The 27,239-nt window shown below is 35.4% G+C and overlaps 1 protein-coding gene across 20 annotated transcripts in view; it reads left to right on the top strand.

Annotated features, from left to right (window-relative positions):
- CASK (calcium/calmodulin dependent serine protein kinase) overlaps positions 1 to 27,239 on the top strand; it is a 192,339-nt gene that overhangs the window by 150,857 nt on the left and 14,243 nt on the right. For 8 of the 20 annotated variants that reach the window (XM_071751251.1, XM_071751261.1, XM_071751230.1 and 5 more), the window contains 10 exons: positions 1,547 to 1,624; positions 2,126 to 2,206; positions 3,871 to 4,059; positions 4,581 to 4,659; positions 9,535 to 9,620; positions 12,038 to 12,106; positions 17,898 to 17,966; positions 19,332 to 19,367; positions 21,042 to 21,238; positions 22,506 to 22,621. In XM_071751251.1, the coding sequence (XP_071607352.1) occupies positions 1,547 to 1,624; positions 2,126 to 2,206; positions 3,871 to 4,059; positions 4,581 to 4,659; positions 9,535 to 9,620; positions 12,038 to 12,106; positions 17,898 to 17,966; positions 19,332 to 19,367; positions 21,042 to 21,238; positions 22,506 to 22,621 (1,000 nt within the window). The remainder of the gene's footprint in view (positions 1 to 1,546; positions 1,625 to 2,125; positions 2,207 to 3,870; positions 4,060 to 4,580; positions 4,660 to 9,534; positions 9,621 to 12,037; positions 12,107 to 17,897; positions 17,967 to 19,331; positions 19,368 to 21,041; positions 21,239 to 22,505; positions 22,622 to 27,239) is intronic. The other 12 variants (XM_071751348.1, XM_071751359.1, XM_071751367.1 and 9 more) reach the window with 3 other exon arrangements.

The following is a 27,239-nucleotide window of genomic DNA, read 5'->3' as shown; positions in this document are numbered from 1 at the left end:
CTGCTTTGTCTAGCCTCATATTCACTTCTTTCTCAGTTTAATTCTGAATTTCACTGGTTAGGAATACAAATTCATTAACATATATTACAACCATTTATTACAGCTTGACTTTTCTATTTTCTTTCCTCAAGACAGTGGTGTAACTGTCCTGCAGACAATGTTTTTTGGAAGTGACATTGTTTCCTCTCTTGTATTTATTTGAATATGGACTTCTAACACATGCATTAGATCGTTAAAGAACACAAGGAGCATCATGAAGTCGCTGGATGGCATTTATTGCAATTTACATCTCTTCTAAAACCCAATGGTATTTCATGTGAGAAAGGGAAGAGGGCACTTCTATAGCTTGACAAGATTTCTGTTTTCAGACATCCAGAGCCATTCCCAGCCAAAGAGTGGAGGTGTAAGCTTCTCAGAGGAGAACTCATTGCTGCTCTGCCTAAGCAGGGGGTTCTTGTCTACTCATCCTTTACAGTGTTAGGATTTGCTGAAGGTGTGAGAGTCCCTTGCACAGTCTGAATGTTTGTTTGCATGTGCTGGTTTGAATTTCAGTTGGATTTTTAGTATTCTGAAAGTCAAAAGTTTCCAGAACTTTCCTGGGCAACTTTTTGTAATGTTCTACCACCTTTCATGTGATCAAATTTTCTCTACTATCCTAAAAATAGCTATTTGTGTCTTTTATTTCAAATAAGTAGTCTAAAATAAATAGGAATTAACAACAGCCATGACCAACTTTATAGTGGTTGAAATGCAAGCCGAAGTTTTATAGTGCCATTTTATTCTCAAGTGAACATTTATTTCTTTAGAAGATGCACAGTCTTTTAGATCTGTGTAAAAGAGAAACTGTAATATCAGTCTCTAATTAGAAATTGAAGAGAGATGTCTGTCCTGTTGTTTTTTTGCATAGTTGAGAGGGTTTTAAAATTATTTTTTTTAAAAAATCTAACCTGGAATGTTTACAGTTTCTTATTTTAAATACATTGACATTCTTTCATCCAACAGAAAATCCTTTTTCTGAGCCCTGTTTCTTGGAAAGATTTCTTTTTCTCTTCTCCAGAGACTTCAGCTTTTGTAGCTTTCTATCTTCAAGAGCATTTTCCCATATTTTGGGGTTTATTTAAAATATTGTTTGAAATCTTGATTGATTTATTGAGAGTAGTGGGATATGCAGGTCTATTTAATTTTATAGCAGAATGTATAATTTACAACATTTTTTCAGTTTTTGTAGCATCATTCCTAGCAGAAGAATATAGTTTCTGTAAATCTGTGGAAAAAAAAGCATGGGAGGTTTGCAGAATCCCTTAACCTCTTGAACTTTCCCATGTCATCCTATGAACTCTGAATCTATGGCACTGTTCAAATCAGGAAATGTTTAAAAATGAAAAGCCAGAACCCTAAGCTGCTAGATTTTGTATACAAAACATCTGCGGAACTTGCAGTTTAACAGTCATCTTAATCATGGAAACACAAGCAGACTATTGTTAGTGCTTATCATTACTTTATATAAAGCAAATTATTTCAATACTTTGTTTTCTTGTTATTTCAGCTTTATGACAAAATAAACACAAAATCTTCACCACAAATCAGGAATCCTCCGAGTGATGCTGTACAGAGAGCCAAAGAGGTAATGGCTTTAAAATATATTTTTTACTTTAAATGTTTGGTTGTATTTAAAGTAAAGCTTTTTTTTTTTTCTTCATTAAGATAATGGTGTGTATTCTGGTCCCTATTCTGAATTATTTCTGGAATTTTACCTTTACTTAAGTTACATAATAAACTTACAGAATTCCATTATATCTGTAAGGATTGTTATATATATTATTCGGTTTCATCATTTAACCTTTGCTGCAGCAATAGCAGTCTTAAAAGCAATACTGTTGAAAAAAAGAGCAACTGTTTCCTCCAAATTTCTTCTTTAATCTCTCTCAGAAAGTTGAAATCATGTTTTATTCTTTCTCAGGAGTGGGATGGACACATATTGTCCTAAGCCCTTTCCTGTCAAAATCATTCTTTTATATAATCATTTGTAGATATTCTGACTGACCGGTGAGTGTTTTCATTTGTTTGATTAATAGCTTTATTTAAAAGAAATTTACTATGGGCATTTCTCTTGCTTGTTTTGCAGGTATTGGAAGAAATTTCATGTTACCCAGAGAACAGTGATGCAAAGGAGCTAAAGCGTATTTTAACACAACCTCATTTCATGGTAAGGAAATATTAATTTCTTGCTGAGGCTTTCTTTAATTTTCCTTGTAAATAAATTCTCCCTAAAATCTGCAGGTGATGAAACTGAATACAATAAAATCCCTATTAATAAATATTTCTAATCTTCTGGTCTGACAAAGTAGTTTCTGTTACAGTTACTATTGGTCCTCACTACTATGCTGCAAACTGTCAGCAGTTTGGAGTAATCTAATGATAGTGCAGTTTCCCTGTTTTTGGAAGAGCTTTGCTGCATATAGAAAGAAGGATGAATGCTTTGGGATGTTCATAGCTAGAGATGGGGTCCTCCTTTTTCTTTTTCCCAAGGTCTTCTTAGTATAAAGGTGTGTCAAGTCATTGCAAAATAACTGTTTAACATTATTTTACAATAAATCAATAGTTTGTACAGTCTAGTGAATTAGTGTTACATGTGAAATCTTACTGTGTCTATTTCACAAGCCTGATTTGTGGGCAGAGGCTGCCCTAAGTTCAAAGATGTGACTGCTTAATATAGTTCCAGTCTTGCAGAAGTACTCAAAGGACTTCTTTTTATGCTGTGGTTGAAGTTGGTGCAGTGCAGTGGTGGCTGATACCTCAGTCCTTAACTGAGAACTCCGTGCATTTGAGTACAGGGTCAGGCTCTATCTCTGGTGCCTGATGAGTTAGTGTAGGAGTAGAACTGGTGTGTTTGCCCAGAAATTGTAGTGTGTTTTTGGACAGAAGCAAGCTAGGTACTATCAAGAGTTGCATGCAAATGTGAAATGGACGTGATACAGGACTGTTAAAGCTATCCTGGAGAACATTGGAATGTCATCTCATTAAAAAGCCTGGTACTATTGAATACTACTTAGCAAATGTTTACACTTTGTCTAACATTTATCTGGTAATACTGCTGCACTTTTTACAGCTACACAGCTTGCTACACAGTTTTCGTGTCTTTGCCCTAGCTTAGGGTTCTTGCACAATCAGTTGTTCTGCTTATCAAGGATTTTTAAACTCATTTAATCAATTACAAGTTGTACCACTCTTTGCATCAAGAAACAGAGTAAAATTGAAGCAGTTTTTGCAAAGTTTGTTGGATTGTGTTGTAATTTTTATGACACATTTTGAACTCAGTGTGTTTGTGCTGGATACATTCTCTAGGAGGAGGGGAGAAGTGATTATGCTAGTAAACAGCAAAAAACAGTATTTCATTCTTTCAGTCAGTAACGATCCACAGTCTGTCTCTATTAGAAAGAAATATCACAGGATCTATATATCATTCCATTTTACTAGGGTAACTATTATGCAATACTTTGCTCAGAAATGTAACTTCCTAATTCTGTGTCTTGGCACATAAATCAAGATGGCTTAATTCTGACACCTTGAAGGTTGTCAAAGTTATGGGGTAGAGGGAAGCAGCATCATTCTCATTGAGGTATCTACAGTAGAAAATCAGGTTTACTCATACAGATTGGAAAGGCAAAGTATGTGTGTATTCATTTTCAGCCTGGTAAAGCTTATTTTAGACTCCTTTAAGGGAAAAGTTCCTATATAGAAACTGAGACACAGGTAAGTTGAATTTGTTTTGATTTCTGAAACAGCTTCAAAATACTGAAAAGGATTTGTGGGGCGAGGTGCATTGGAGATGATGGATGTCTGATGTTTTGTTGCTGTGATCTCCTCTAGGCCTTACTTCAAACTCATGACGTAGTGGCACATGAAGTTTACAGTGATGAAGCGCTGAGAGTTACACCTCCTCCCACCTCTCCGTACTTGAACGGCGATTCTCCGGAAAGCGCCAACGGCGACATGGACATGGAGAATGTAACACGAGTTCGACTGGTGCAGTTCCAGAAGAACACAGATGAACCAATGGTATGGAGTGAAAGTCACTATTTTTCTTGACTCTCTACTGGTAAAGACCAGTATTGTGATCACGTAATAACAATTCCTGCACTTTGAAGCAGGGTTGCCTGTATAATTGAAGTAGTTCAGCAGCCACGGCAGATACTTATTATTCTCTTGGGCATATTCTTAACTGAAAATGCTATGTGTGCATTAAGTCTGTGGTACCACTAGAACTGTTTTGTGCCTGAAAACAGGTTTGTCATAGTTATACCAGATTGGGCTTCAAACCAAACCAGACATTTTGCACTTGAATACAACATGACATTTTTAATAGAAGAATCTTAGACACTCGTATATCAAAGTATTTCATCTTCACTTACGAATAGTATCTGTTTTCATTGCTCATATTTGAGTGACAAAATTTTTATTTTAACCTTAAAATTTTTATCCTGCCCCCAGGCTTTTAGGAAGAGTGACTGTTTGTAACTACTTTAGAATGGCACTCCTGAATGTTTTCTTTTAAGTGCATCAACATTTCTTTTTTCTAGGGAATCACTTTAAAAATGAATGAGCTGAACCATTGTATTGTCGCAAGAATTATGCACGGAGGAATGATTCACCGGCAAGGTAATCATGTGGCATGAATAGTTTTTTCTTCAAACACAGGTATTTAGATCATTTTGTATGAACTGTGTAACAGTGCATACTCCTCATTTTGATTACTGCTGTAACCTGTGTATCTGGACTGAGTCTTGTTAACTTCCTTTGTTATCTTCCAGTTGCAGGTGTCTGACAGCATTTTGAGAGAAGGGCCCACTGTGCTGCATTTATGCTTTGGTTAGGATAATGGGAGTATATTGCAGTAAGAGAATGAAATGACAATGATTTCTGGAGCTGCACTCATTTAATACTCTGTTAGAAAAAAAATTTTAAAGTCTAGTTACAGAGTACTTCTTGCAAAAATGAGAGAGCTTCAGCAAAAAAAAATTAAATCTCTGTATGTTTTTACACAGTTCTTGATCTTTGTACTTTTGTTCTTGAGGCTCATAAAAACTTTTGTTAAAATAACAATACTTATTATCCCTAGAACTTTAATCTTTATTTTCAGTTTTTATGACTATAGCTAAGTCTGCAGATGTGCATCTTCTCTCATCTCCAGTCTATTCCTTTCTTCCATTTCGTGTGTCCAGACCAGATGTCAAAAAATTGCAGGGCTTTGTCCTGCTCAGTAGAGCTTCCCTGCTAAGTTCTTATCTGCAAATTTGGATTGCACCCTTATATGGTTACTTTAGTTTTTCAGGTTTGCCATCTTTTTATTTTGATGAACATGCAAATTTTCATCATTTGTCAGACCAAAGTTCCTTCTAGGTTATTGTTCTGTTCCAAAGGAAGCTAGGAACAGGTAATCAGGAAGACAAAACACAAATCAGGGGAAGGGTAAGGTAATCCTTTCCCTGATATATTCGCTTCATTTCCTTGATATGATCAAACCTTTCAAGGAGCAGGAAAGATAAAACTTCATACAAAGATGTGGTTCAGGTAGGCTTTTCTATTCTTTTAGAGTAACATCTGAATTGAAACTTACTTGGCTTCTAAAAGTGAATTTTAAAAGGAGATAACTCTAAACTTTGGGGGAAGGTTTTCTTCCAACTGTACTTAAGTATTAGTGATCTTCTGCAGAGCACTGTTTCACATGACTGTGCTCCCCATGATAGAGGTAATAAAACTTTTACAACATGTTAACACTAGGTAAAGAATCCAACCTTGCCCATTAAAAGTCTGCTTTTTTTAATTATACAGTGCCGTTTATTTCTAAAGATTTGGGATATTTAGCCTACTCTATATGTGCTTCATCTAAGGTAGCTTTTCTGCACATTGTGTTCCAAAATGAACTATACTTTAGCATTTCTGTAGTATTGTCAGCTTTCTTCTTTTAAAATGTTTCTGATTTTGTTAGTGTTCTAGATGCCTCTTAGCTTCACTGCTTTGTTCAGCATACCTATATTTAGAATATTTTTACTGAACAGATCAAGAGAAGTGTAAGTTGACAGTGATCTCAAGCACGTGTCCTTGAATTCTGTTCACGGCTGTCTGCGGGGTTTTTTTTTTCCAAAAGTTTTTTATGTTTTTTCTGCTGGCTGCTCTTGCTATATGGGAAACTGCCAGGCACTAACAGCAATGACTTAGATAATAGATCAACTGGGAGGGTTACAGGAACTGTGTAATTTCAATATTAACTACAACCTGCACAATTCCCAGTCATGAAATAATAGCTGCTGTGAAGCCTGCCTCCTATCTCTGTGCCAGCTGTATTGAGTCCTGCTGATGACAGTCGTCCTTCAAAAGGCAGGGGGACTATAGTGGGAAGATAGGCTTGTAAAGATGCTATCTACTCATGCCTTCCAGAGGATTCACCTCAATGAAAACACAACACCAGTTTCAGTCATTAAAAAATGTCTTTTTGTTGCCTTGCCTACTTTTCTTGGATAAATAACTTTTAATTTTAAGTCTTGGGTTTCACATTTGTTTCTGTATCTTAACCTCGTTCAGTTATCCATTCGCTTTTTATCTATAACTTCTGTCTAGACTATTCATATCCTACATTTTCAGGAGATGTGCATATAGCCTGAGCTCTCAGTATCTTAACACATAGGTTTTTTGCTGATGACTGTTTCAGGGTGTATATGCTTAAATGTGAATTCAGTCTTAAGATACATTTAAGAAGAGGTCCCAATATGGCATTTAAAAAGATTTCCAGAGAAAGGAGAGGATTTACTGACTGCCCTCACCAGAAGAACACAAATTGTACATGGTCTGTGCTGCATTCTTGAAGTGACTTAATGTAAAACAACAATTTCTAAAATACTGATATACCTCTGATAAGGCTTAATCAATTTTGACAAAATGTATGTTACGACTTGGTGAAAATATCACTATACGTTCAAAGCCTTGCACTTCACAAGCTACAGAGTTTCCTTTGGCTGCAGCACATGCTTTCCAATAGGGACTTCAAGAATTTGTTCTGTCTTCTTCCTAATAGACTAGAATTTCTCATACTTCTGTGCAGAGAAAGAACACACACTTCCTAAAACTATCTTCACTCTGGCTTTCAAAGACAAAGAAGGAAATTATTTAATCTAGAAATACTTTTTTTAAAATAAAAAATCCACATTATGGATGTGTATTTATCAGTAAGTCATTAATAGCTTAATATCTGAATAAATACTGTCAATATAAAAGGAATCAAACCCAACAAAAATAAGATGGTATGGAGGACTCATTATTCAAAGATGTCAAGAATTCTCTTTTCTAGCAAGAGTTTTTATAAAGAGTAAAAAGTTTCTGCAAAAAACAAAGGCCTCTTTCCTCATATTGAAAATGTCTTCCTATGGTTTATCAGTGCATCCACCCTCAAAACAGGAGGGTGTAAAATGTCTTTATTACCAACTTTTATGAAATGCTCCAGAAGAAGGGATTTTATTGAAGTGCACTATTAAAATTACTTGATTCAGGGATATTACTGACTCTGATTCTAATATGTAATTACATCAGATTTATATTTTGAATAAGGCCAAATAATCTGTGTACCATTCCAGAGCATATGTTGTTTCTGCATTAGTTTTGTTTAATAACAGTTATGCTCATTTCAAACCCAATTGAATTTTGGCATGATACAATCAACACAGAGCCCCCTTTTTTTTAGAATATTTTCATAAGAATTGGGTATTGAATGCCTTTCAGAGAAAGTCTGCAATGCTGAACTTTCCAAGTGTTTCACTAGAGACTTGGTCATTAATATTCTAGATGTGAACTAGATTAACTTTAAATTCAGATGCAGGGCTGTTGCATTCACATCCAGTAAACTATTAATGGTGATAATTTTTCCACTGAAGAGTGGAAGAAGAACTCTGCTAAGTCCATTTTTATAATTTCACTGTCAGTATATCAGCTCCTGTAGAACTGTTTGGAGCATTGAAGAACTTCCTCTTTGGAGTACTGAAAGGTTTTGTAAACTGTGCACTCTCTGCTGTAGCACTGCCAAGTGAGCCTGTGTTTCACAGAGGAGAGAACCCAACAGGAATCAGAAACAGAGCAGAGAGCATTTCAGGACTCTTCTCCTTGGTTCTGGCTGTGTTTGTGTTTAGCAGGCACACAGTTTGATTTTTGTACATTTGTCCATCTGAAAGTTTTGCTTGCATGGTATTATTTGAAAAAAAATGGCTTTTCAGGAAAATAATTTTAAGAAACTATCAGGATTCTAGTTGATTGACTTCTCTGAGATAATTTTCTGTAGATATGTTTTAGTTTAGGAAATGTTTGCCAGTTACTGGTTTTCTGAGTAATATTAAATGTATTAGGTACAGTAATTTCTTTAGGTACACTACTTAGAAAAGGATGTTTGTACAAACTAGCTAAATCATACAGTAGGAAGAAGTATATGTGAAGTAAATGGTCTTGTCCTATTTTATTATATATGAGAAACACTATCTGGCTAATAACAAACCATGGAAGTTTCTTTGGAGAACTGTTGGAGAATCAGGTGGGCTTGAGCTACTCAAGTCAGAAATGATCATCCAAAAAGAGCCTTCTAGGTTGCTTCTGATTGTGAAGATAATTAATTCATTTGCTGCCTCCTCCCTGTTGAGCTTTTGTAGTGTCTTTGAGCCATGCTGTAGCATGCCATTCCCATCCCAACCTCAGCAGGTCAGTTAATGACTTGTTTAAGCTAAGTAGATGCATTTCACCATCTGACACTGTAGTCAGTCACACCTGCATGCAAGCTGAAGGCAAGTGTGCATACAGAAAATGCATACTCTGATCATGGCAAATCAAAATCATAGAAATGGAGAAATAAAGCAGCCTGACACATAAAATTAAGACTACGTCCAGAAGCTGAACTGCATTAATCTACTATGATAGAATGGTCTATGTTGGAAGACACCTTAGAAATCATCTACTCCAACCTCCCTGCCATGTGAAAGGACAGCTCTTACCTAGACGAGGTTGCTCAAGGCCTCATCCAACCTGACCTTGAACACTTCCAGGGAGGGACACCCACATCTTCTCTATGCAATCTGTTCCAAAGTCTCACCACCCTCATACTAAAGAACTTCTTATTAATATCCAGTCTAAAGTAGCCTCCTGATTAAGTACTGGTTGAATATCTCTGTTGGACATTTCTAGCTGACTAGTTGCAGGTGACTTTCTTTTCAGAGTGTGGGTTTTTGCAGTGTCCTTGCCAGGGGCTAATGTTTTCCCTATATATTTTATAGGGTGCTTGGGCATCTCAAGCTGGTGCATTGACTGCACTCTGAAGGACAGATGTGTAATCTTTGGTAGCTCATATATAGCTCCCAAATTTCTATTCTGAATCTAGCCAAAAAAAATTTCCTTTACTGTTATTTCATATTTATGCCTTTGTATGAATTACTAGTACTATCTTGTAACTATCTCAGTTTGGAAAAACACGTTTGAGATGTCTGTGTTTTGTTAACTTTACAGGTACGCTACATGTAGGGGACGAAATCCGAGAAATAAATGGAATCAGTGTGGCAAACCAAACTGTAGAACAGCTACAAAAAATGCTTGTAAGTACCTGAAATATTTCTCATGTTCATTATAAAAGTACCTGCCCTATTTTAACAAAACTTTTATGTAACTGCATCATCACTTCCCCTTTCTTGTTGGATATCTATAGCTTACATGTGAGTCTAACACAGGCTTCCTGCATTCAGCTGTTAAAGCCTTCCACAGGGTCTTCTCTGGTTCTCAGTGATGCCTTTTTTGCACCTTAAGCCCAGGAATAGTAGAAGGCCTGGTCTTGTTTTGTTTTTACCATTTAATCCCAAAGAAAAGACTGGTGACACCCAAGTATTCCAGACAGACCTTGGAAGATCATCGAGTCCAACCCCCTCTGTAGGTAGGTTAACCTACAGCAGGTAACACAGGAACACATCCAGGTGGGCTTTGGATGTCTCCAGGGAAAGAGACTCCACAGCCTCCCTGGGCAGCATTTCCAGTGCTCTGTCACCCTCAGTGAAAAAATTCTTCCTTATATTTATACAAAACCTCCTATGCTCCAGTTTATAACCATTGTCCCTTGTCCTATTATTAGTCACCCCTGAGGAAAGCTTTACTCCTTCCTCCTGGCACTCACCCCTTACATGTTTATAAAAATTAATGAGGTCACCCCTCATTCTCCTCTTCTCCAAGCTGAACAGACCCAGCTCCCTCAGCCTTTCCTCATAAGGGAAATGTTCCACTCCCTCAATCCTTGGTCACTCTGTGCTGGACTCTCTCAAGCAGTTCCCTGTCCTTATGGAATTGAGGGGCCCAGAACTGGACACAGTATTCCAGATGTGGCCTCACCAGAGCAGAGCAGATGGGGAGGAGACCCTCTCTCAACCTACTAACCACCCCCCTTCTGATGCACCCCAGATGCCATCGGCCTTCTTGGCCACCAGGGCACATTGCTGGCTCATGGTCATCCTTCCACTTTGAGACTTACTTGAGTAACAAAGGTTCCCCAAACTCTCCAGGCATTTGACTTTAGTATATAACTCTTCTACATTTTAGAAAGTTTTTTTCTAATGATCGAGTTTCCTTTGTTGAATTGCAGGTGTTTCTTCTCTTGTCTGTAGTGGCCATAACAGAAAAAATACCATTTTCCTCCTATTACTCATCCCAAGTTAGTATATAAAAATCATGATCTTATTTTAAATCTTCAGTCTACAACAAGTGTAGTCACCAAGTATACTCTGGGAGAAAAGAAGCCTTCTGTGACTTGGTATAATTGGTACACAAATACAAAGACAGTAAATCATGGAACCATTCAGGTTACACATAACCTCAGGAGGTATCCAGTGCAATATCCTGCACAAAGCAGGGGAAGTATTGAATGCAGCCCAGGTTGTTCAGGACTTCATCTTTTTAAGCCTTGAAAATATCCAAGGACAGAGATTTGACAGGACAGCTGCCTCTTTTGGGTAACCTGTTCCAATACTTAATTATCATCATATGGATAAATGTGGTCCTTTTTTGTCCCTTCTTTCAATTTGTAACTATTGTGGCTCATGGCTGTTGATGTTCCAAAGAGAATAAAGTGTTTAGAGCTCAGACAGACTGATTTTTTGTGGAGAAGCTCCATTTTGGGCCTTACTAGCAGAGTCTCTTCAATATTCCATAACACTTGCAAATTTTTCTGCATGCAACCCTAACCTTGGGATCTAGGATGGTATCATTAGTCCTTTTGTTTAGTCCAGAACCATATAGACAAGCTTAAGTGAGTCCCAGAAAATAGCATTTTTTTTTTTTTTTTTTTGGCTTTCAATAAACCAGCTAAAGAGAGAGAGGGGAAAAACTCCAAGATCACTTTTCTGCCCAGATTGAGTCCTGTGGATGTCAACCATATGGTGGCACTTGTATTCAAACTGTCCTTTAGGAAAACACAGTTGAGCAAATACGTTGCCACAGTCTGCTTTATTCTGTAGATGCTCCTTTTTATAAATATTCCTATACAGGAATGCAAACTAGCAGCCCCTATATTCTGTTTCAATGACTGTTTTTTATTTTTACCTTTAATACATGCAGCTTTCCAGAAACTGTGAATTTGCTTTTGCTATTTAACATGTAATGATGAAAGAAAAGAGAGTGTCACGTCAGTAGCAAAAACTCTGTGGATCCCAGGAAGGTAGCTACAAAGAACACATCTCTGAATCTCTCACCTTAAAATACAGCTATAGGTTCTAGGCTAGGTTTGAAAACTGGTCAAGCAATCAAGCTAATAGTGTATATTTATCTTTAATAAGAGAGGCAATTTAAAAGTTGGTTTATAAGTGAAATGACTAATCAGCTGTAGTATTTTAGCTTTTCTGAATATTTACTTTAGGAAAACATACTGCTGCTCTCAAACCATAATGCTTTCTTTTCAAGCATTAATGAATGATTTGTGGGAAGTTTTAATCCTTGGTGTCTTAGTCTTTAAATAATTGTTTTCTTTTTGCAGAGGGAAATGCGTGGAAGTATTACCTTTAAGATTGTGCCAAGCTATCGTACGCAATCTTCATCCTGTGAGGTAATGAAATTAATGAACCATCCCATTTCTCCTCAGTCCTGTAACTAACTGCCTGCTGATGGCTGAATGTTACTGCTTTCTGGGAAATTGTTTCTGCCTGTCCTGTTAGATCACGCACACCAATTTTACAACAAAGATAACGGAACGTGAGTAGGTCCCACCTACCTACTCAGCCCTGCCTTCATATTCATCTCATCAGCATCTTAACTAACTCTTTACAGCCTGTTTAAAAAAAATAAAATAGGAAAGGGGATCCTCAACACAAGCATTTAGGAAGCCCCTTTAAAAAATTATAATCTAAATGCATTCTTCAGGAAGTCTGTTGTAGTTCCTAAACTGAGGAACAATCCTGTTTTTTAGGTAATAAATGTAATTTACTGCTTTTGGGCTGTTAAGGGTTAATTGAAGAATCTGTTTCTGTATAACCCTTTTGAGGTAAATTCGTGATGGTTGTCTGTAACAGTTACATGTGGCTTAATATTACGTTTCCATGAAAAATGGTATTTGTTATTACAGAAGAAAACCAGATTTGGAGTTAGCTCTTGTTGAACTAGAAACTTGGCATTACAGTTTTTGCACAGTAATGTTCAGTTCCCTTCTGCTCATGGAGTTATGTTCCAGATTGCAACTAAAGGGAATTAATCTCTAGGAAATGGCTACTTGAGAGATACTGTTCCAATTTAAGCATACAGATGGCACATGCACTGTGTAGATGATGCCATTCTTTCTGTGCCATGTGCTTAACTGCTCAAACAGTTCCCAAATTAGAATTCTGAGAGTGAAATCACAATCTCTGTTGAAGTCAAGCCCCTTAAATTAATTAGAGCTGCGATTTCACCTTAATTGTTATTGTGTCTCAGCAGATGCTAGGACACACATAAACTGCTGTTGTGATTGTCTGAACAGCCTATTTGCAAGAAAAAAATTAGAGCTTTTTGGTTGTCTTCAGTAGTTCTAATAGAAGTCAACAAGAACTAAAAGGCTTTAGAGGGTAGAGGGTCTGACAGATTTTCTCCTGTGAGGCAAATTTTTATACAGGTAAAAATATGAAAGCAAAAGCTTTTCATGAAAAGCTTTTAAAGCAAAGGCTTTAGAAAAACACCGCAAATAAAAATTCTCCAGTGTGCTGGCAAATTTATGTATTGACTTCTGTGCTGTAAATAGCAGTAATAATAAAAGATACCTCACATCCCGCTATTAAAATACAGAAACTGGTTAAATGATAGACCTGCTGACAAGATGATAATTTGGAAAAAATAATTCAGCATACAGCTTTAAATTAATACCATTAGGTCTCATTTTAATGAGAACAGGTCATCTCTTTTCCTTAGCTCTGTGTCCTTAGGTTCAACATGACCATTTATTTCACAGAAGAGAGGAAAATGAACTCTTACGTTCCTTTGAAAAAAAACATCAAAACTAGAAATGTGTGATCAAAGGCAGAAGAAAAAAAATGGTATCTACCTCATAGAATCATAAAATCAGTCAAGTTGGAAAAGACCCTTAAAATCATCAAGTCCAGCCATCAGTGCAACACCATCATGCCAACAAAACCATGTCCTGAAGGGCCATGTCTACATGGTTTTGTAACACCTTCAGGGATTCTGACTCCACCACTTTTCCTGGGTAGCTTATTCCAGTGCTTCATGGTGTTTAGCATTCATTTAATCAGATGTGGCTGAATCAGTTCCACCTGCTCAGCCATACAATGACTTTGGCTGGACTTTCAACAAGTTTACAAAAAACCCCAACATTTAAAATCATCCTTTTGAAGCATCACTAGCCCTTTGGTACAGAGAAAATATTTTTTTCACAGATTTTTTTAAGGATTGCTATTCAGATGGTGAATGAAGTTCTTAACCATTGATAAAGGCTAAGAATTATTGTTGAATGACATTATTAAAACACAGAAAGCTTCCTTCTCTAGCAGAATAAATCCTCACTAGTATAGTCTTACTAATTAAAGTAATTTTTTGCAATATTTCAGTATAAATTTGGTTTCCCCTCTTCCTTTAGTAATGGACTGGTCCTCAAATAGTATAATTTTACCAGAGGAGGAATATAAAACAGAATTGGTAACTGGGGTTTTTTTGAGGCTTCTACTATGATCACCTCATTTGATTTCAAAAAATCTTATTAATCTTGAATAAGAAAATCTAAGTAGAATCAGAGGTGGTCTGCCTTTATATAGAATGTGTCTTAGATGCCTTTATATGCTAAGGTGAGGGGGTGTGGGATGTTATTTCTTTAAATAGCTGAGATTTACATTTTGCTTGACGTATTTGATATTTTTCTTCTGTAGATATTTAAGGGAAGTGTTGTAGTGCTGTTTTCGAAATATTAAGCCACTTTGGCACACTTTGGGAAGTCTTTTCCCTAGAGTATGTAATGGTAACTTCAGTGTAACTACAGGTTTTCCAAAATCCCAACTGAATAATTTCAAGTTTCTTAGGGATTTGTGGCTTTTCCTCCACCCATACCTTCCAATCAGTTACCAGGCTTTCTATTTTATGGAGTGGGCTTTGCTTGAAAACATACTTATTAATTCCTTATAGTATCAGCTTATCTACTGTGAGATGACATTTTTAATTGTTGGTGTGGCAAATGGCCTGGGTTGCTCGGGTACGTAGATAACACAGTGGCCAGGACATTGTGTTTTCTGCTTTAAATAACCCAGGAAACTGCAGACTTATATAAATAAGAACTTCCCTAATTATTGTAGCACATTCTTCTTATGGCTGATGAGCATTCATGCTGTTTATACGTTTCAGCTTTATCCAACTGAGTAAGCATTTTATTCTACATTTGCATTTTTACTTTGTAATCGTTCGGCACCTCAAGTAACTTTTTATAGTGTCTGATATGGGAGAATGGTAACAAAAATGGTTTTTTAATAACAAAAAAAAAAACCTTTTAAAAACACTTTGTGTTTCATATTGTCTTAAAGAACCACTTAAGTTGTTTCATGAAGAAGAAAAGCCTTTATATATGTAAATAGATTTTCTTAATCTGGTGGTAGTCACCATCATTTTTTTCCTTTAGTCTTGCAAGGTTTCTAATATTGCTCAGTCTAAGATTTTTTATAATCTTATAGCTGTTTCATATTTGTATTAGAAATATAGAAAATTAGAAAAACCTGAAAATTCAGGTTTTTGGAAAGTCTCTTTTTTTTTTGTGGCAACAGCATCATTAATCTAGCTGATCCTCTCAGTATGTAATTAGATCAGGCCACATCTAGTAGACATTTGAGATTTCATCTCAAATGCATTCTTTTATCATTCATAATCCACCCCAATGAAGAAGGAATCAACAGGAAAGTAATTTTGCCATCATTTGGAAATAATTGTGATTATTTTGTTCAAGGCTTCAGCTGAAGCACAAGGATTGCCATTTTATTTTGGGGCTCAGAGCTAGACAAGGTTGGAAGTCTATATAGGCAAATTATACTGAAATATTGCTATAACACTTACACACTACTCACAGTAAGTGGGTACTCCAAGTGTTTTTCTGCTCTTATCACTGGGAGAACTGGGGATTTTTCTGATTTACTGGAGAAGCAAACTCACAACCAAAGCTGAAGTTTCCCAGTCGAGTTCTAAGCAGACCTAGCACTCTACAAGGATCTTTCTGCTAATTTGTTTGTCTTATTAGACAAAATACAATGTTTGTCTTATTAGACATAATACAATTTTACTCTTAACTTTTGAGTTTTATATTTTTGAAAGAAACACCAAGTCCCTAGGAAATTAGGAACCTAACTGCCTTTGAAATTGTGGCTGAACTGCCTAATTATTTAGAAATTGTATATGTACCTTATGACTAGCTTGGTAGATTAATTTCTTACAGGTAGTACTGAAATCACCTATAGCACTAAAATGTCTATTTTCCTCAGTATATGATGAACAGTTGCCTTGAGCAATATTCTGTCTTCTGATGATGATTGTTGGAGGTTCCCAAATCAAAACATTCTCAAACCAAGAAAATTTCCTTCAAAGGGAGAAACCTTCAATAGAGTCCAGAAATAGTGGCATTCTCCAAGTTACATTAAACTTGTTTTTCTCCACATTACTTGGGTGCTTGCATCACTTTCCAAAACTTGCCCTTATGAAACCATTACTGACTAGCAGATAATAACAAACTAACTTTTTTTAAAAAACAAAAGGAAAGAAAAAAGGTTAAAAACATTTTTTCACCTTTTCTTGAAAGTGAGAAAATAGCAGAGACAGAATTGCAGAGCAAGCAGAAAATCTCTTTATAAAAGAAGGAAGTCACTTCCTCTTTTTTTCTAAAGTATCTCCTAGTGCTATTTGGTAAAAGGATGCTAAAAATCCCATGCACACGAAAAAGGAGTAACAGTTCCTTTAGGCTTTTCTGTTTTTTTGTTGTTGTTTTTTTTTCAGTCATGAGTAACCTATTTAGTGTCATTTGAATGTTTTAAACTTATTATGCTGGAGTGGTTTTGTAAGTAGAATTAGAGCTGATTTCCCCACAGACTGTTAAATGCAAATAGTTGTGGGAGCCAAATGAACATTTTGTTCTTATGTATGTAACAGAAGTATACAGACATACATACTTTGAAATACAATGATTTTGCAGCCATAATAGTTTCAGGTTTCATTTTTCTCAGTGTTTTAAAAAAGCAATGAGTGTTGTCACAAAATTTGTGTGAGTTTGAGAATATTAGTGGAGAACCTGCACCTGATTAATGTTACATGAATAGTTTAGCTCCAATTTTGGTTTCTAATTTGTTCACAAAGGGCACTTGTGTTAATAAAATGTGACAGGGATAACTTTCTTTGAAAACTATTCTTGCCCCTTTGTTCTTCTATACTAAATGTTATGGAAAATTACCAGACATTTCCTATATTGACCTTTGCCATGGAATATTATATTCCAGAATTCCTTTGAGGCAAAAGGGGATTTTTAATTTTTTTTTTCACAATGTATGAGTGAATTATTTATTTCCTAAAGACACGGGTCAGTTGTCTGATCTTATGGAATTAATTATTATACAATCAAAATAGCTTCAGAAAATATTACTGTATAAGTGAATTCCTTGCCTGTGCAAAACGCAGGCAGAAATTCCTATTATCCTTTCTGTAGAATTTCCCAGTATTCACCCTGTGTCTGCTGTCTCCTCACTGACGTGCAGGACCACACTGATAGTGCTAAGTAAAAGTGATATATTTTTTAAAGTGATATATTTCGCCAAGTCTCATTCATTTAAGCCAATAACAATGCTGGAGGAAAAAACTTCAATATGTAATAAAGTGAATGAGGAGGGAGAGGAGCATCCCAACTTCCTTCTTAGGTGTTAGCTTCAGTGCCTTTGAGGCATTTCAGGGAGATGTATCTTACAGAGCAGAAACTGAGCAACACTGACTTCCATCACATAACTGAAAAAAGATTTAGAAGCATCTTTAAAATGGACTATGTGCCTCCTTCTATTCAGAGTACTATTCAGCATATAACTTTCAGGTAATTACCCTTTACACAGGCACTAGTATCACCAATGGCTTTCAGCATTGTCAGCCACGTGAGACCTAAGAGGTCTCAGATACTAAGTAATTAAAAACTGACTGATTGCAGAGGCAATATAAAAACATTTATTACCCAGGATACATCAAAATGTCAAAGGTGAAAATCTATAGGAAAAAGATCTATGGAGTTTAGCGTGGAAACATTCGCAGATGAAGCAGCCAAGCAAATAGTAGATGTAACTGTTCTTTTAAATATATCTGTGTTCCTGTGATAGTGTTGTGTTGTTAATGAACCTTGTGTCTTATTTCAGAGAGATTCCCCCTCTACATCCAGACAGTCCCCAGCTAATGGTCATAGCAGCACTAACAATTCTGTTTCGGTAAGATTTCCAGTTCCACACAGAGAAAGTGTGAAAGTTTTGTTGGTGCTCATCTACCATTACTGTTATACTTATTGTGTGGTCAGTGGAAAATTTTGTCCTGCTGATAGAACCAAGGTTATTTTGTATGTAATTCCCCGTTTTCTTTTTTTTTTTTTTTTAAGGTTTTTTTCCCCAACATATTCTTCTCATTAAAAGCCATCTAGTGACTTATATGTTAATAACTGTAATGTGACCCTTCGGTCACCCTTAAATCATTGTTAGCAGTTTCCTCAAAATTAAGCAAAGGTTTAAAGGGGAAGTTTCCTTTCCATCCTGAACTCGAGAAGCAGCGTTTGAAGAATAACCGTGCAGTTGGTGTTTGGGGACATTTTAGCCATCTTAGTTTTGTGTTTCGAGAGACCCCTGGAACGTGTACTGGTTTCCGCTATCTGAGTTAATGAATTGGTGTGCCCTCTGCTGTCGTGGTACGTGCACATACCTTGTGAAATATGAGCCTTGCCTGGATATGAAAAGCAAAAGGAAGCGGCTTTAAACTGCACTACAAACCAAGCTGTTACCATCACATCTTTAACACAAAGTACTTCTGTTTCATGTGTATTCAGGTAGAAGTCAGGTGCTGTTGAATCTCTCGTTTTTTTCTGAAGTAAATTGATGTGAAAATTTGTGTTGTTTATCATTTGTCGTTGTTTGGGCCAGTGTAGTGACTGTACACACCAGTTCCTTCCGTAAGAGTGTCATCAATATCATGAGTTCATGGGACTAGCTAAAAAAAAAAAAAAAAAAATTACTCAAACTACTAAGAAAAATGACAACTTAGAAATTATTTGCCAGGAGCTTAAGTGTTTATTCATATAATGAAAAATAATTGTGTGGATGAAACATTTAAGACTTTTTCGTCAGTTAAATGGAATTTGTAACACAATTGATAGCTATAATCTTATTCCTCAGCACAATTAATCACATTTTAATACATTATACCTTTTTATAATAACAGTTTTAATATTTATTATAGCCATCCTTCTTGTTTTAAAACAAGACTAGGTATTATGTGGAAAAGGCATTCATATAAAAAGCCTCTTTCACGTGACAGTGCTTTTGTGTTGAAGATGCTGAATTATTTATTAAAAAGCACATTCTCTATCTGCTTAAACTTTTTACCTGCTTTCTTCAGCTTGCTGCTAAACAGCCTGGGTTTGATTTTTCTTTAAGAAAAACAGTGTTTCTAAACATGGGTCAATGCTTTATCCTTTTATCTGACTTACCATTTTACTGTAATGTAATATGAATCACTAACAAATGGTGTTGTATACCTTTAAAAAGTAAAATGAAAATTTCTTCTCCTGGGTTGACTTTATTCTGCAGGACTTGCCATCGACAACACAACCAAAAGGACGACAGGTGAATAGATGTCCTCCATGGGAATTTTTGTAAACTTAGCTGCTAGTGAACATCCCTGCTTATCTTTTTCCCACTCATATTCTCTCTGTGCTGTACTAAAACATCTAAGCTTGTAAAATTTGTTCCATTTTTTTCATTTTTTCCTCTTAACTCATTTGTTTGTGGCTAATTCAAAATAGCTTTTTTTTTTTTTTTTTTTTTTTTTTTTTAATGTATCCATATATTTGAGACTTAGAAAGTCATTGTAAAGTTATCTAGGGATGTAGGTTTGGTTCAGAATGCATTGATAGACACTGTTGTGCAGTGACCAGACTTTCATCTTAGAGGAAACCTCGAATTTATATTTTAGCTGAAATGGAGACTACAAGGAGAAGTGTTGAATACTTAGCTCTAAAACATTGTACTGACAACTGATTATTAACATGAACAAGGTTCTTAAAAAAATATAGTAAGGATAGTTTCTATTAAGGCTTGGTAAGTCTCAAGATAGCCTCTTATTTTGCCTCCAAAACAAAAGCCTTACGTTCAGTAACCTTCCTTAACTTTTTTATATTTGGCCTGGTGGTAGAATGTGTCATCATGGACCAGAGAAAGATGTTCTCTCTCCAGAGAATTCCAAGGAAAATTGGAATCAAGATTGGATCATTGTAGAAATAAACCACATAATAGTGCCAATCCTGCATAGATACAGCTGGTTTTGGAACAGAATTAGAGCAAAGTTGAAAAGAGTTTGTTACACTTTAAATTTTACTATTTTACTTTTTTTTTAATCTAGTCAATTTTTAGTAAGAATCAGCAGTAGAATTAATAATATACATGGCTGTCTGGTATGCTACAGACTGATTTTTGAAGTTCATAAAATGTGGAAATTGCCCATCTTGGATGACATTTAATTCTGATTTTAAGATCCTTGTATGCTACAGGGATATAATTAGCAAGCAAAGATGGAGGTCACTTATTTTTATTTTCTAGGGTTGAGACTTCATTAACCCACAAAGCAAGGATTAATATATTTTTTTAAACTGTGAAGTCAGAATCTGAATTCTTTCTTAAATGTTTCTTAGAGAATAGCTTACTCAAATAGTTAGTTTTCATTTATTCAGGAGTCAACTTTTACTGAAAATCTATGCAGAGAATTCCCAGATTCCTCCCAACTCCTCCCAAGTAACTACATGTAATAGGGGCAACACAGGTTCTCCTACTGAATCTTTTAAAAAGGTACTAATTTTTCAATCAAAATACTAAGAATCAGCAGTGTAGCCCAAGTCCTTTATACTGTCCAATGAAATTTCTTGTCATACAGATTTTTAAAACATATCATGGGGCTTCAGTTGGAAAGTACAGCACAGTTCAAGTTACAAGCTGCTGGCTTTTAATCTTTAATGGCTCATGCATTGTTAATATTGATTTGAGAGACTATCATTTTTGCTGTTCAGGTTTTAGAATATGTAGAAGACACGAACTTTCAAAATAACATCAGATGTCTCCGTTGTTTGCTGGGGGGGGTTTTCTGTTTCATTTTCAGCTACCTCTCATGCTTTTGCCATTCTGTTCCTTCCCTTGCTTGTTGCACCCAGTATGTGTAGCTCCATGCACAGACCAAATTGTCACCTCTTACTCCTAATACTGTACCAGTAATAATATCGCAGTCTTTTATACACTCTTTTTTTGTAGATATATGTAAGAGCACAATTTGAATATGATCCAGCAAAGGATGACCTCATTCCTTGCAAAGAAGCTGGCATCAGATTCCGAGTTGGTGATATTATCCAAATCATTAGCAAAGATGATCACAACTGGTGGCAGGGTAAACTTGAGAACTCCAAAAATGGTACTGCAGGTCTTATTCCTTCTCCAGAACTGCAAGAATGGTATGACTTAAGTTTTCTATCAGAATGAATTTAGCTTTGCTTTTATTTCTGTCTGTCATGCTTTTTATTGTTGTTTAGCTAGATTTTGTGTAATTTTTCTGTTTTTAAAAAGGACAGTCTATATTGCATCAGTTTGCGTGGCACTGATTATTTTTTTCTCATGTATGCATACCAGTAAGGGTAGCATGTAGAATCATATGTGTGGTTACATGAGAAAAATAAACACCCGTGTCAGTAAACATTGTGTTTTCTGATATACTATAGGAAACTAGGCTTGAAGGCTATATACAAATTGCTTATGCAATGGAATAAATTTTCTTTTCCTTTTAAGTTCTAAACAGTGTTTTGTTAGTACTGCTTACATGCAAGTGCTGCAGAAATAAGGTGTTAGCAACATGTCAAGAACAAAGGTCATTAATGGAGTTTTCTCCATTGGGATTTTCTCTCTTTTACATTTTTTGTGTGAAGGCCAAAAAGCAGAAAGAAATCACAATGCAAAGATTCCTGAACTACAGACTTAATGAACAATGGCACCAAGTGCTGCAAAAGCAACGCAGAGCCTTTAAACAGCCTCTTGCAAAAGCTGTTTAGTGAATATTTAAAATGTATCAGCACAAATTCAGGCAAGCAAGTCCCTGGCCATGGAAATTATGGCTACAACTCAAGAAAGTTTATCAAATGGATAGCCAAGCCGAAAATACTTCATACAAGGTTTGCTATGTAAAAGAATTACAGTGCTGTAAGGGGCTTAACAGCACCTGTACCACCTGGACTGGCTAGGGGAGATTTTGCTAGAATAGACACAGGTAGACAAGACATTTCTTTCCATCTGAAGAGCTCCCATGCAAGCTCTGACATAAGAGAGATGCTGCTGTGCATTACAAGAGGAACACTTGCAATACTTCATCCTAAAAATCAACCTCAGTACAGTTCCACAGCACAACTTGCTCTGAAGTTATTTAGACCATGGTGGTTTTCTCATGCTTCCTGATTTTCCAGTTTAATGTGCTGCAAATTGGTCTGCAGCCATTTTTAGTAGTTACCCTTCCTCCATCCTCACTTTCTCAGTGAGCTTTCATGATCTACCACTAAGAAGTTATTCTTCATATCAAAATACTTCTGCATATAAGTGATTTAAAAAAAAAAAAAAGTTTTACTGTACTCTTTCTTGTACTATTAAAAAGTCTTATTTTTCTAACTCGTTCTGTGAAGCTTTTTAAAAATACATTGATTACAACAAAAAAATTTTTTTTCCTCTATATGCCAGGCGAGTTGCTTGCATTGCTATGGAGAAGACCAAACAGGAGCAACAGGCCAGCTGTACTTGGTTTGGAAAGAAAAAAAAGCAGTACAAAGACAAATATTTGGCAAAGCACAATGCAGGTATGGAAAAAAAAAAATAAGCAAGCATCTTTAACTCTTTAACAGGTTAGATTTTTTACAATATAAACCTTGCCAATTGTTCAGCTGGCACTGTTAAACATTGAGTTACTTAAGAAACTATAAGTAAAATTCTAATTCTGCCAACATTACTCTGCTTGTTCTTTGCTGTTTAAGTATATAGCTTAATAAGGGAGAGGGAAGCTGCAACAAAATGAATGCACCATAATATATCCTAATGTAGGTTTACATCATTTTGGTTTTTGTATTTAAAGGAGCACTAGAAACCAGTATGATATGAATTTTGCAATCTGTATAACTGTACAGTGCTCTACAGAAGACTTTCCAATAGCATCCTGTTAATATGTGTTACATATTATAGAAGTTATAGATTATATATGTGAAAACACTGTGAAAGAAAAATTTTCTTTAAGCATGATAGCTGGGAGTAAGAGCCATTGCAGAGTCACTGTGTTTTTAACAGTTACCAAATATAATAAACTGTGGAATTTTTTCCTCCATTAAGTTATTTCAGCCTGAATCCTAACTTTTGGTTTTATTTTTAGCCTGCTGAATAATTGATTTGTTTTAGAAAATTTTGAAAGTACAAGTGTAGAGCAAGTGTATCCTTGCTGATCAATATTTCTTACTTTTAGTAGTAAAGAAGGAAGACCCTTTCATTCATGAGCAGAGTTTAGTTCCTGTCTTCTGTTAATACAAAATACTCAATGTGTCAAAACTGTTTCTACTGCTTTTGCATTGATGTCACATACTGTGATGATAAATATGTTGTTGTGTTCTCATGGGAGACTTGCAGAGATTTTTATTAGAATTAAAAGATATACCAACACTGTAATGAAAGTATGTTAGATACTGCCTTCATTTCTGGCAGGTTTTTCAGTTGCATTCATGAATGCACCAGTTAAACAATATAAACTTTCATATTTCTCCTTACCTATACAATCTATGTGCAGCATTAGAGTTCATAATATATCAGTGCTACAGAATTTATGTTTATTAGCAGGCCTTTGAAAATAAAATCTCAGAAAGTGAACAATAGTTGTCGTTTAGACTTCTTAATTCACTCTGACATTTAAGATGTTAAATACAGAATTACTTATTATCCTGAAAACCCTTACAAGTAAAGACTGAAAGTTTCAACTTATTTCCTTTTGTTGGTTTAACATTTTCCTTGTTTTAATGTTTCCACTTCTTTACAGTACCACTAAACCATGTTTTACTAATTACAACCTGAACATAAAACCTTGAGAGTAAACTGGATTTTATGAATCTATGGTTTTTATAGTACTGGTTTGAAAGTATTATCCATTGCTCCCAGCATACATTCCCACAGCATGGCTGCACCCCTCAGTTGTACCAGTGTAACTCTGCACAGCCATGGTATTAACTGAATTAATTGAAGAACAGTGCAACAAAAAACAATGCAAATGTAATTTTAGGGCAGTTGCATTTCTTAATACAGTTCCCAGTTCAGCTGCATTGTTAATATTGTCAGTGAGAGTAATCACAGCATGCTGCAAAGGAATAAGCAAAGGAGAGAGGATGGCCAGGGAAGATGGAGCAGGTAATACTACAGGAGCAAAACTAGCTCAAAGACTTCCCATCAATTAAATCCTTGAAAGGATTTAAGACCTTCCTGTCTTGATGTAGGGGGGTCATTTTGAAGAAAATTGACAGCCCTTGGAGTCACAGAATTTGCCTGCCTTACTGCTTGCCACCATCAGTGCAAATAGTCACTTCACATCCAAGCACAGCTTTTGCCAAAAAGGAGAAACATGGATATTAAAAATTATCAAAATTACCATAAAGTAATGGTAACTTAATAAAGTAAATTCTTTTCAAAATACTGTGTGACACTTCCCCTTTCAAAAAGTTAATGAAAACATAGATTAGAATCAAGATTTCACTTAGAAATGTTAACTGATCTGAGTGCCCCTGAGGTATTAAAGGTGATGGCAGTAAAAACCCAGTGAGTGGTGACAAACGTAGGATATAAAGGTACTGAAATGCTGTGGTGCTCACATGAGTTTAAGGTGGTACCCAATTTACCTCTTCTTAATGACTTTTCTCACATCTGGTATTGCTTTAGTCAGAAATAGGACAGCACTGCCTTTTGCAAGCTTTCAGTATAGCTGCCTCAGAATATAAGGCAGATCTTTTCTTCTGTTGGATGCAAAATAAGCCTAATTAATTTGGAACTAATCCAGTCTAATTGCTCTTACAAGAACAAATAATTTATTATTCTTGTATCATAATATGAAATTCAGTAAATCATTTAATAGTGTGTAATCAATTTGGACTTCCTTGTTATTTTTCTCTTAGAAATGAGATTGAACTGGTGTGCAGAGAAATGACCTGGTGAAATATTTAATAGTCAGCTAAGATGAGTGTGGCTAGCTAATGATTTGAAAGCTAAGATTTTGATATGATATGTTGGGATATTACTAGAAGTAGAAATGAAATTATTCTGCAAATCAGACACAGTTTATGAAGTAAAGAGGAAAATATTTTACTTACTTGTTATAATTAAAAGCAAAAATATTCTTCTGTACAAGAAAAATACCCCTTTTTTTATCTTCTACGTTTGGTCTTAGAGTATGGTGTCCTTCAAGAGACAATTTCATTATCATGTCTTATCACTTTAAGACATTTTTAGACCAAAGTCTACATAAAAAATTAAATTTTTCATTATTAGGTTCCCAGATGTTTCTATAAATGCTCTAGAGATACCTAGATATATTTTTTATTATCATTTTACTGAAATGTTATTGTAGGACTTCATAAAAGAACAGTCTTTAGAACATATTAGAGCCTATGCTTCATATTATACATTAAGTAAAAAATTGCCAAGCTTTTATAAAATATGTTTATCATTTCTTAATGTGATTTATTTGCCTTGTGTTTAGACTATTGCATGGTAAAGTTTATTTTGTGCATATACTTTTTATTTTACTAATATATTACAAGCCATATCTCAATGACCCCTGTACATTTTTCATGCTGTCTTACTCCCAATGGCCTCTCTGCATGTAAGTAACCTGTCAAGTGACAATGCCTCTTTATTTGCTTCTTACTGTTTCCTTTCAAGAACTCCTTTTCTTTATTAGCTAGTAACACAGAAGCATTAAAGTTCAGCCTTTAAATGTGCCCTGTATTCCTTCTCTCTTGTGTATATTAAAAAATTAATCATTTTTGTTTTGCTCCTGAAAACCCTACAATCATTAGTTAACTCTTTGTAGACTGAGACACATCTTCTCCATGCTGCTGGTTTGTGATGAAAGCATTAATACACATACCATTTCTGTTGTTTGTTCCTGTTGTTTGTATCTAACATAATGTGGTTTTGTTCAAGAAGAAAGTAGAAGATTGATTAATTTTTTTTATTTTTTTTAAGTAAAAAGATACTTGCAGGCCTAGATGGTTAGAATGGTAGAGCTGTTTAACATGTACGTCTTTAGCTTTTTTTAATATGAAAAGAAATATTAATTAGTTTAAATAGTGTGAAGGTGTAAAGAGGAAAGTAGTAAGAATTCCATGTCTGTAGGTTTGCAGAATGGAATAAAAATATAACCAATTTCTTGCTTATAATATTTGGGGAAAAGTTGAAGGAGATTGTTCTGTAGGATTAAATTAAAAGTATTTCAAATAAAATAGGTAGTTTTCATATCTGTATCTTTTCAAAGTCTTAAAGGTTTGAGTATGTCAATTGACTAATTTGTTGTTAGACCAAATTGAAGTAGTTTTCTTTTTTCTCTAGGGTAACTAAGAATGCCATTGAATTGAAAAATCTGCCCTATAAAAAGAAATACATTAAGTTAAATCCTTTGCTGCTTTAACAGGGACTTTAGTACAAAGAGCCTGTGCTTTCTCTTAGGCTCCAGAGTCTTAATGCTTATCTTGGTGGCTTAGGACTTCTAGGGCATGCAAACCAAAGCTCCTGCCACTGCCTACTTTCCCGAGGGGTTTTGGAAAGGGGGAGAGGGATAGGGATATATCCATCCTCATCCAACTGATGAATGGGATATAGTTGAGGTGAATACACCAGCTTAGGACTTGGAAACCATCAAAGATCCCCTACTCAAGAAGCAGTCTTTCCTCCCCTCTTTTTGTAGCATGCTTAAACACAGAACAGAAAACTCTTGTTCATTGTTCTGCACAATTACTGATTGCTGTAATCTTTATAAATATAATTAACTGGCTCCTGGCTTCTTTCTCGTTAGAATTCTGCAAGTAGTACCAGAAATGTTGTGTGATTTTGCACAGGAGGAATAAAGTGTTTTTAATGAACAAAATGAAGAAAAATGAACAAAACTTGATTTGTCCATCATTATATACCTTGGCAATTGACAACAGACTGATAGGCATGCTGGAATTCATTCATTTTCTACTGCAGTTGAAATTATTTCTGAAATAATACCTTGACAATTTTTCCCTAAATATCATGGAGGTTCTTTTATGTAATGCCATCACTTTTTGTCAGAATTCTTCATTCTGTCACAAGTTTTTAAAGCATGTCAGTTTAACTAGCACGTGTGTTTAAAGAGGACTCTAATTACAATTAACAGGGTGGTTGTTTTGAAGAATAAATGATACAAAGTAT

Source organism: Heliangelus exortis, chromosome 1, assembly GCF_036169615.1.
Source record: "Heliangelus exortis chromosome 1, bHelExo1.hap1, whole genome shotgun sequence".
Classification (NCBI taxonomy): domain Eukaryota; kingdom Metazoa; phylum Chordata; class Aves; order Apodiformes; family Trochilidae; genus Heliangelus; species Heliangelus exortis.
This window is presented reverse-complemented; position numbering and strand designations above follow the sequence as displayed.